The sequence below is a fragment of the Xiphophorus maculatus genome, chromosome 12, assembly GCF_002775205.1.
Source record: "Xiphophorus maculatus strain JP 163 A chromosome 12, X_maculatus-5.0-male, whole genome shotgun sequence".
Lineage (NCBI taxonomy): Eukaryota > Metazoa > Chordata > Actinopteri > Cyprinodontiformes > Poeciliidae > Xiphophorus > Xiphophorus maculatus.
The window spans coordinates 27,619,900-27,631,562 of NC_036454.1; the positions used below are offsets into that span (position 1 = coordinate 27,619,900).

At 39.4% G+C, this 11,663-nt stretch overlaps 1 protein-coding gene across 1 annotated transcript in view; it reads right to left on the reverse strand.

Annotated features, from left to right (window-relative positions):
- galnt9 (polypeptide N-acetylgalactosaminyltransferase 9) overlaps positions 1–7,805 on the reverse strand; it is a 119,503-nt gene extending 111,698 nt beyond the window's left edge. The window contains exon 1 of the mRNA XM_023343840.1: positions 6,614–7,805. Coding sequence (XP_023199608.1) covers positions 6,614–6,854 — 241 coding nt within the window. The 5' untranslated portion in view covers positions 6,855–7,805. The remainder of the gene's footprint in view (positions 1–6,613) is intronic.
- Between the last annotated feature and the right edge of the window lie 3,858 nt (positions 7,806–11,663).

Below are 11,663 nucleotides of genomic sequence, written 5' to 3' on the forward strand. Positions count from 1 at the left end.
AGGCGACAGCTAGCAAATGTTTCCACACACCCTTGGCTCTGTTCGAGATAAATTGCAACTGAATTGCAGTTCTCCTTTCGAGACCTACATTTCACAGAGAGACTGTTTGCAGACGGTAAATCAAAATTTGTCGGAGTCACGCTGAACGTCTTAATTTGTTTGAAGAATAAAGTTCAGCAGTTTGTTATGTTAAAAATCGGTTTGAAATTGAGCCTAACAGCCTGAAACGGAGTGAAATGATTCAGAGTAGATCTAATTCATCAAATGTATATCAAATATCTGGAAGGCTTTATTGGAGCCACTTCAGCATCAGAAATGCTTTCAATCTGCTGCGTTCGAACGCAAATATTCGAGCGACAACGGCAATGCGGCAATTGTGGAAGCGGTTCTCCTTTTTTCGTGTTTGTTTCTCCTCCTTTGTAATCTTCATTTTTGAGGCACAAACAACTTAACTGTGTCACACGTGGGACCTGGAACCTGAAAATAATTAAAGCTGACTTTTTGGACCGGTCAAGAATGGACAAAAATGAAAGTTTTACATTCATTTCTATAATACCATAAGAAGAAACAGAAACGGATTTAAAAATTTTTTTTTAAAAGTTGTGTTTATTTCTTTCCTCTAAGCCACGTGTGTCAAACTCAAACTCAGGGTCCGTGGGTCAAATCTGGCCCACCATGGCTTTTTATGTGGTCCTCTAAATTCTAGACCAGTAAATTCTAGTCTGCTTGAATATTATGTTATCAATCAAATCAATGCAGTTTTCATCTGTTTACTGTCAAATTATATCAGTCAGATTTTTCTCAAAAATTCTCAAAAACTTTCTTGACTGCACTACACAGCTGCCTCTGCCTTAATCGATGTCAAATTATAGTCCATGATCTATACAGCAAGTGATAAAAAGTTGCATTTACCGTCATAAATAAATATCGCAAATATATTAAATATTTTTTGAATTAGTACCACAACTACTTTGATTTTTTTTTTTTTTTTTTTTAATCACAAAAAGAATCACAAAATCCTCGAGGGACTGAAAAGATGTTAAGTAATATTATTTAATTTTAAGAATTCATTGACTGTGAGGGATTTATCCCCCTCAACAGGTGTTGTTTTTTGTGCTTCCTGTATTGTTGCTTTATTTAATATTTTGTTTTGATCATCCTCTCTTTTCTTTGAGGTCATGTGTTGCCATGGAGGCGCGCCCATGAGCAGTGATGCCTAGGACCTGGTGTTTCCAATTTACCTTACTGGGAAGGTCCATTGTCTGAGAAGGAAGAGAGATGTTTGTTTTATTTTTTGTTTGGTCCCAGCTTATTTTTGTTTGTGTTAAATTGTTAGTTGTAATTCTGTGAATATTTGTTTAGGAATATTGTTTAGCACAAATGTTTGTTCTTTTGTTTACCTGGAAATGTAATTGTTGCCTCCGCCCCTTAATTAGTCCTGGCCATGCTTTAAAAGCCAAGTGGTTTGAATCAGAGGGGTGGCTCCCTCTTGTTTGGAATGTTTGTCAGTGTGAAAATGGTAGTGTAATGTGCAAAGAACTGATATAAAGAAAGGTTTTAGAGCTCTATAACGACTGGACTTTGTCTGATTTTGGATCGCAAACCAACATTGACATTTTAACAATTTGTGATCAGGTTTTATCAGGATATTCTGGCACATCCATCCCTTTAAGAGCATTCATGATTTTGATTTGGCCCAAAGCCAAAATGAGTTTGACACCCCTGTTCTAAGCCCACTGGGTGTTTTACCTCACTGTTCACTTGCATCATCTTCACATACATCTGAGTGAATGAGAGGATTCAACGTTCGGTTTGAGAGCCTAACGCTGCTGGCTGTATGCCAGAAGCTAAGCATAGCTCAAAAAGACAGACTGACCCTCAAAAATGTGCAGAAGCTCCAGCATTATAACAGGATCAAGGCCAGAAAAGCCTGCATTTGCACTTTGTAAATGTGAATCAAACAGACTAAGAATAAAAACGGACCAATGTGAAACTATCTAAGCTGATGAGATACTGCAACTTCAACAACTAAGCTGCAACCTTTCTCCTCTGTCATACATTAGGTTTTACCATGTTCCAAGAATCTATTTTTATTTGGATGTAACATTTTTGGCAGCTATTGTTGAATGACATACAGGTGTGGTAAACTAAAATCATGCCCAATTTTAAATCTATATTTTTATATAATTTCTTCCCTATCAAAAGGTTTTTGGAGTATGATGAATGTTTTTTTTATCAAAATACATTTTGGACAATATGGTATGTATTGCATTATAGCATTGAATTGAAAATATTTTCTAACCTGGTGAATATGCACAAGTTTAAAGACGGAGATGTTACAAGATCTCACCATATTAAAACAAAATAAAATCTAGTCCCACAAAATGCTGCATTTTAAAAATGCCATGAATTTGTTACAGATGCTGCCAACAATGTAAAAGGTCAGAACCGGCTTCTGTGCTGAAGTAAAGGCCTATTTCACTTTTCTGTAAATTTCTCTACTCTGCACTGAACTGAGATAGCTTAGAACAAAGTTTCTGATGTATAAAACCTTTATTCTGCTCATGAAAACAGAATCAAAAACATTTCAAAACTTCTGACACTTGCACCTCTTCAAAATTAAGCACTAAAAGACAAAACAGCACAGTCTAACCTAAACTGTAACATTTCACTTATTAAAAATTCTTTCCAACTTTGAGATACGCGAAACCTTCACTCTGTGAAAACAAAACAACGGGTTGTTTAGTTTTGGTTTAATTGCGTCGTTTCTCCAGCAGCCATTGTAAGAGCTTTTTAAGTACCCTAAAAAGCCAAGGAAATGCATTTCAATGCTAGCTTTAATATCTGTTTTAGTAAAGGAAACATGGGAGCAGACTTTCATAAATGGAAATGTCTAACAGTTCTTACTGCTGAAACATTTAAAGTGGAATAAAATGATTTTCATCGCCATAAGTGGAGTTCATGAAAATAAAAATGGGGACAAGAGGCTCAATGTAAACAGCTTGAAACAAGATGTCTCTCTTATAGTTTTGTTTAATTCTGGTTTTCTGTTGTTGTCCAATCAGTTGATTACATGTTACCTCTAATTATAGAATTAATATATGTATTATGTATAGTTGCCACACAGTAATAGCTTAAAGTACCAAATATATTTTCTGAAACTGTTTCAATGCCATCTCTAGATTTCAAATTGTTATTAGACACAGTATTAGAAGAGATTAAACAATATATTGTTTATATTGTCAAACAATATTTGATCATATTCCTGCATTGCATGCACTCAGACTTCGTGATATTTACTGACTATATTATTCAGACTAACTGACCAGCAAGTAATAAGTCAGAGAATATTTTTGTCTTTATATAGGTGCTTAAAGTTTTACAAACTAAACACGCCTGCTACAGCTTAACAGAGTTAGCGAGTGTCTGAAATGACACATTTTAGCTGGAATATACTTTTGAAACGTCTGCAATTTGCCGTCTCACTTCTTCTTTTAATCAGTGAATCAGTCTTCCATCAGCAACGCTGCTGGATCCGAGCGTGATGTAATGTAATAAAACGGCGCCGTACGAGTCGAAATTAAGAATATTTTACTTGTTCTGTGGAGAGTGAGAGAAAAAAAATACTTTATTCAATAAGAGATAGTTTCTTTCATCTCAACAGCGGGATGCACAGAAGACAGAATGAAAAACTATTCGTGCCACCCTCCCCGACAGGCATGTACGTTTTCTCAATATAACACAAAAGAGTACATTTGAAGATAATGTATTGTTCTACACTGTTTTTACACTTTGATTAGTTACGGCTAAACCATTAATTGATTTACTAAGAAAATTAAAACTGGGTCAGCACATGAGATATATCCTAAGTGTTAAAGTTACTTAAATACTATCATAAAGGATTTCCCTATAGAATCACAAAAAGATGCCCCCACAAACACAGCAGATGCAATAAACTACACTTTACCTGCCAGTAGTGGTCTTGATATTCAGGCTGGATTGTTTACACAGTGTTAAAGTGTTAAAACCTCTTATGTCTGTTAAGATTTTATTACAACAAACTTGTGTGTTTTTTTGCCTTTCATTGATAAACAAACATAAAGTTGCTCCCAATGGTAAAATAGAAGGAACAAGAAAGTACATGGTTTCAGAACAGACAGAGGTTTACCATCTAGTAGGACCATGATGCCGAAGGTATATCCAGAGATACAATGAAATATTTTCAATCAATGTATCTAATTATAATATTTATTGTAATATCAGTCTATGCGTTACTGCAATCACAAAGGACTGCTTTGATGCAATATTTTGCTAAACAATGCAAAATAAAATTCTATAAATATATGGTGGAAGGAGTGTAACCAGCCTTAGTGCCCAAATATGGTGGTTGTCCTTAGTGGTTGAGATGCTAAAGCTCAGAGAGGATGGGAAAATTGAGCAATTTTAAAGAAAACAAGTCAAAAAATATGTTTAGAATCATAATTAGGAGTATTGCAATTACACATTTACCTAACATTTTGCAAGCCTAGTTAGGATAAAGGTTTATTTATAAGTTAGAATGCCCTAGTCAAAGTCTGGGCCAGAATCCTAATAGCGAGGTTTGACAACTGATGTCCACGGACGCTCTGAATACAGTCTGACTCCGCTTGTGCTTTTCTCCCAAGAAAACTAGGCAACAAAAATTACTGCTCCTTTTGATAAGTAAAGACTAGTAGCTAATGGCAGTGAAAAACACAAACGCAAAGCAGATTTAAATTTTTTTAAAACTGTAAAACATTTTTAATCATTTTAGCTCTACTTCAGTTTTTGGAGCTTTTTTTACGTCTCCCTACCATAGTAAATATTACCATGACAACATATGGAAAAGATCAAGGGATATGTCCAAACCAGTCTTCTGACTGGAAGATTATAGATGTAAAGGGGTTATTGTCAAATAAAATATGATTTTATAGAAAGCAGCACTGCTGAAGTGACCAAACCAAAGACTGACACCACCAAGGCAAATCGCTTGGTGAAAATTATTTGGAGGTGATGCTGCTGGCATGTTGACGTCTGTTATTTAAATATCTAATGTGCACACAATTGCCGACACAAACACTTACAGTCACTGTGAACTTTACAACAAGTCATTTACTGGGAAGGCTGTTAAAAGAATATAGTCCAGTAAAGTCTGAACGGACAGCACACACAGACGGCATCACACTCTAGTGGAGAGCCTTGCTTCATTAGCCTCTTAATAGGAAACTAGCCAAAACTCACCAAACCGGTTAATGCAGTTTCATGTGGGAAACCAATTATTTTTCATTGTTTCACAAAAATAAAATTGAGGCCGCAAGATTACAAAATAAAACACAGATCCATGAGTTGTGGTCCACATAGAGGCAAATTTATGAGACTGCAAGCTTGTGTTGACAAGATAGGCTATACAGTGGTGTAAATAATATGAAGGCTGTTTTTCTTTTGTATTTGGATATACAAAAGTTTAACATCAATCATAGCAATACTGAGAAATTCAAGCAGCACAAATAAATTACAAAAAGTGTAAAATGCAACATCCCTATATGCATACCCACTTAAAGTGTCTCAAATTAGACACATTACGACAACATTCCTCAGCGTTTTGAAGGACTTTTCCTGGTTATAAAAGGTCGGTGTTTCTAGCAGTGAACACCATGGTCAGTACAAAACATAAGAAAAAGAGAATTGTCTAGAGCATTCAGAAGCAAAATTGCAGCAGCTTATGATTCAGATAAGCTGCTGCACCTCAGGGAGACCTACAATAGGTCTCAAAAGAATTTCAAATCAGTCATTCTGATTCTTTACTGAAAGTCGTTTTGCAAGAGGAGGACATCCAAAGCAGCTGCCGACATGCCCGAATCCGGCTGTCCGAGCAAGCGTCGCTGCTGTTCCATTTTATAACACGCATTTACATTCAGAAAGAGAGAGCATACGTTTAACTTCAATGGGAGAGAACAGCTGCACCATAAGGAAAACATGAAGGCTAGACTACATTTTCCACACACAAAAAAAAAGGCAGACAAAAACCGGGACTCATGTAAAACTATTATTAAGACAAGATGGGTTGATCTTTTAATATTTCAAACACTAGAAACGGCATTCTAGGAACATGATCTCAAACCAGCGTGATGCACAGAGCTAGAACTGCCATAGTTTGGGAATGTGTTGCTGCAGCATGGATTCCACCATGAACTAACATGGAATTTAAAAAGGAGCTTGAGAAAAATGTGAGATCATCAGTTTAAAAACAAAAAAAAAAAAAAAAATCAGCTGAGAAAATTTGGATCAGACAGATGTCAGGTATTGCTATCTGACTGCATGAAGCGCGTCACTGAAATTATTTCAGCCCAAGACTTTCTCTGTAGGATCCTCAGATAGAAAGTAGTTTTTGTAAGAATTTTTTTTCTGCCTAAATGCAATTAAATCACTTTCTCTAAAAAAAAAAAAATTAGATTAAGCATCAATATGTGAACGTTTCTTAATAAAAAGAAGAAATGTGATATCCTAGTTTTTTGACTGTCCCTTTTATTCATGTTTAGTCATTTCACCCATTTCAAGTTAAAACACTTCTCGGCTTTTTAAAGCCACGTCCTACCGTTTAGCTGGTTGTACACCACATCCTCCAGCCTCTCCAGTCGCTGAAGAATTGACTGCCTGTCCACCAAGTTGGAAACTTTGCCATTCCTGGCTCTAAGCCTCTGGTCGGAGAGGCGCCCCAGCTGGATGAGCTCCTCGGATCGGTCCTGGATCCTGCAGTACACCGAGAACAGGATGATCCCCACGAACACCAGGATGTTGACGGTCAGCAAAGTTTTGATTTTGCGTGCCACAGCCATGAAAAAAAAAAAAAAAAACAACTGAAAGGGGGGTGAGGGCGGGAACACTGGTCAGGCCGACCCAGTCAAGCCCGGCGGTTGTCCCGGCGTGGCGGAGGCTTCGGCGCCGGCTGGTTCATTCAGCACCGCGGACAGCTCAGGAGGCTGCGCTCGGAGTCATGGAAGTTCAAGACCGAGGGCAAAAAAAAATTAAAAAATATAAAAAGGAAAAAGAAAGAAATGGTTGCTCAAGCCGGAGTACGACGCTTATTATTGTTATTATTATGTTTATGGGCTTCAACGGGGACAGCTTTACGTGCTCAGCTCCCCCAAACACTACGACATACAAGCGAATGCTGACGCCAGGGGAGGCATATCCCCTCCAAACAGCGGACGACAGTTGCAAAACATCTCTTCCCCCGCAACGTGGGAAGTCGCCAGCTCCGTTTAACCCCGACGTGTCTCCTTCATCGTGCAGGTAACTCTCCCTCTCCCTTCCTCTCTGCTTATGGCCGCTTGTCCCGAAGCATTTCCTCGCAGTCACCGTCTTTCCTTTTCGGCGGTCGCTCGATTTCCCCACACCCCCCTCCCCACCTCTCCCGCTCTCAAGATACGAACCCAAGGTGCGTCCAGTAAATACGAGCTCGCTTTTTTTTTTTTTTTTTTTTTTTTAAAGATAAATAAATAAATTAGAGAAGAGAAGAAGGCGGTGTTTCTCTATCACTCCCTTGCTTTGCTGCTTCTCTCCTCCCGTCAGTTCATCGCAGCGCCGAGCCTCGCCGAGCTGCCGCCGCAGCCTGGAGACGGGTTGAGGGCAGATTTGCGCTTAATCGCACAAGCCGTCGCTCAGCGTCGGTGGGAGAAACGCAGCCGAGCGATGTGGCATGCTGTCCCTCCTCTTCTCTCTCCCAGCCTCTCTGACAAGGAGGACGAGCCGCCGCTGCGTCCTGACGTTTAGAGCCACTATCATGAATATTCAGGAACCGTGTTGGGCTGACTGGAGGAGAAGCGCGCGCGCGCACACACACACACGCGCACACTCGAAGGGGAAAAAGAGAGAGAGAGAGAGAGAGAGAGAGAGAGAGAGAGAGAGAGAGAGAGAGAGAGAGAGAGAGAGAGAGAGAGAGAGAGAGAGAGAAACAGGAAACAAACGCTTCCACTCGGCAGCGGTTCCCACTTAGTGAACTGTGAAAACGTGCGTGAAGATGCGAGCTGATAGGTGACGTGAGGTGAGAACGCTTTCCACACACCGCGACTTAAATCTGACCAGTATGCAACCGCCCTTGCACGCGTTCGTAGATGCGGCTCTCATCTAAATGTCGCATATTTAAAACTGACACGGTGTTATCTCCTTCTGTTAAAGGGCAGAACTTTCACATCAACTTTTTTTTTTTTTCCCCCACCCCTCTCCAATTTTGTCACATTCCATCCCCAAAACGTCAAGTGCTAAATTATACAGTTTAGAGAAAAGGTCTGAAAAGTGAGGTACGCATTGATATTCAACCCCTTGAGGCAACACAAAAGAGCTGCAAGTCCTTTTGGGTGCTATCAGTTTTTGCACATGTGGACTGGCATTAAGTCAACTGAAAATCAGTTTGCAAGCCTCGCCTGACGGGCCAACTCTCCGGGTTATAAATTATTATTAGTAGTGTAAAACGAAAAGTTATATATATATATATATATATATATATATATATATATATATATATATATATATATATATATATATATATATATATATATATATAACTTTTTTACACTTTTCGATGTTTTCTGTGAACTAACATACCTTAGATGCTGCTGTTACACTTGTGTGTTGATATTTCTACTCTTTTTATTCTATTCTTAATCTATTTATGAGAGTAAAAAAAAGGGCCGGATGCTTATGCATGCAACACTTAAGATTTCCAAAACCAAAATTTTCCATAAAGTTTGTGGTTGCTACATGACAATTTAAGAAAAGAAAAAAAACAAGACAAAAAAACGTTTGACCAGAATGCTTTTTTTAAGGCTTTTGATTTATTCAACAGTGCTGGCAGATTCCTGCAGACAGCAAAACCTAACCCGGATTATTAAAACCCATCCGTTCCATAGAGGCTTGCTGTGGCTTTTAAGGACTTTCCTCTGTAACCTGCCTCCTGTAACAACCAGCTAATTATGGATGTAACAGATCCTGCACAAAGATGCTGGCTGTGTACTTTGATGTCTTGGCACTAGCAAAGGCCTGGAGTGGTGTCCTCCGTAGCTCGTTCTGAGCTTTGCGATCAGATGGTAAGGAGAAGTTTAAATCGTGGTTTGCGTGAATGGCGGCCTGTGCTATCCTTGATGATCTTCGAGATGAGACGAATCAAAAGGTTTTGCTCAGCATCGTCACAGGGATATGCGGCCAGAGGTGCTAATGCTGGTTTTAAAAAGCCTCTGACATCCGATATGAATTTTGGGGAACAAAAAAAAAAAAACGCACAAAAAAAACCCTGTGATTGTCCTTTTCACCTTTGTGTGATGGCTCCGTCGCTTTCTTCCTGTCACAGATCATTACCATTACGTCCGGGCCAGAAATTGTGATTTCAAGCTTTGTCTCACTAGCTTATTCAAAATCATCTGCTTTGTATATGTTGAGTCTATCATTAGAATTTCTGCAGCACCTTTTTTTTTTTTCTTTTAACAAAAAGGTGCTGAATTTTATTCAGGGTTTGCAGAAACAGACTGTGGGGAAATCACAGATACAGCTTCCTCTGCAGCCTCAGATCTGGCCTCAGCACAGCTGCTTATACAGCAGCTACCGTCACACACACACACACACACAACATGGACACACACATCTCCCCTCCCCACCCAACGCTGCTTTGTAAGACTCTCTGAGGATTTGTGCTCTGTTTTCAGCATTCAGCACCCCACGTGCCTCTGCGACTGCCGACGCTGGCACCGAAAAGCGTTTTAATCATATTAACCTGGGTCAGTGGCTTGCCGCACTTTTAGCCATCCCACTCTGCGGTGTTGCCCACTTGAACATATTCAGTGGGAGGACACAGACCAGACAGAAATATGTGGATGTGGCCCTGTTGCGAGCGCCAGAAACAATCCGCCCGATCATCTGTCTGTGTTCACAGAACATGCTGGGAGTTGTTTGCTCATTCTGAATGCAGACTGTCGCAATTACAGCGGATGGGAAAAGTTTAAAAACAAAAAAAAGAAATTTTTTTTTTGTAAAACTGTCATGACAGTAAAGTATGAGACAGGGAAAAAAGTGCTAACTAGAGAAATACACAGCTTGGTTAGAGTCACCCAATTGGAGCCAGGAGGAGGGCCTTAGCGCTGTCAATCATGCTCATGTACAAGCTCACAGCCTCCCCCTTGCTCTCTGCTACGCTACAGCTTCTCCCTGTCAACAGAGCCTGCCTTGAATGCTCAGTAATGCTGGCATGGCCACTGATGACAGCGGATAAAACTTTTCTTAGAAAGGTAAGTTGTTCCATTAAGTTGCGCGTACACGATTTTGATGCACAGCACTAAGACCCTCCTCCCATCTCTGACTGGTTGTTTTTGACTGGGAGCAGTGGATTTCTTCAGATGTCAATAGTAGCACCAGGAGGAGCTTGATTTTTTTTTTTTCACAAATGGTGACAGTTTTAGCAAATATGTAAAAAAATATATATTTTTTAACAAACATTATATAACCCAGCTTTGATGTACAAACACTGCAGGTTTCAAGGTAAGCAAGCATCTCTACTGACCTGTGTGGTACAGGAATTCACAACCAGTCAGTCTGCTAATATTTCCTTTGCATGATGCATGCAGGAAAACTGCAATGCGTATCCTACTCTTATACAAGAAATTGACACCAACCAAGAAGTATGCTTGTTCTGCAAAGCGAGTGTATGAATTTTTAAGGCTTGTTAAAAAGCGTCACCTTGTTTATGCACAAAACAAGCATCGATTGTCAGATTCATTTAGAGTAACCGACCGAAGAGAATCCGTGCGAAAGCCAGGCTCATACCTCATGCTACCAAGGGACAGGAAATCAACACCAACACAAGCAGCGAGACATGCCATCAGCAGAAGTACAAAGGTCTGGCACAAACCTAGAGACATATACACTGTGGAGGAAAGTTATGCATGACTAAAGGTCTGGTTATTTGGTACCAGATGGAATTGGGAGGCAGAAACAACAGGAAGTAACAGTACATAATCTGTGCTTGGAAGTTGGATTTTCCAACGTGAAAACCAGGAGGTCTACAATCGCCCCAGTGGTCGACAGTTTGTATCTAATTAAACCGTTGGTACACTTAATGCTGAATAACCTCAGGTTTGTCTTCTCAAACCCTGAGACGGTCATAGGAGATCACCATTCACACTGACCCAGGTCCTGGTTCCGCTGCAGGTTTCTTCCTGTTACATATGAGTTTTTTTCTCCCACAGTCGCCACATGCACGATCGGTATGACGGATTGCTACAAAGACAACAAAGCTACATGCTCCTCCAGAAAACATGACCAATTAGAAGAATAAATTAAACTTGACTTCAAGCCTAGGATCTATTGGAATGCACATATGATTGGATTGATTCAACATTTTTTGTAAAGTGCTTTGAGATGATGTGATGTGACACTGTATAAATAAACTGAACTGAATTAAATGCAGGAGACTGGATAGTTCTTGGCAGCAGGGTTAAAAATAGCTCATAGGATGGAATTCTTTCCATTTTATTACAGGTTATCAGGTGATTCTTTCTTTTGCTTTAGCTTTCGTACGACATATACAATATTAAACATCTAATCAAACCTTTATTTTTTTCTATAGTCAGTCCATTTGTAGGCAACTTAAGATTTTT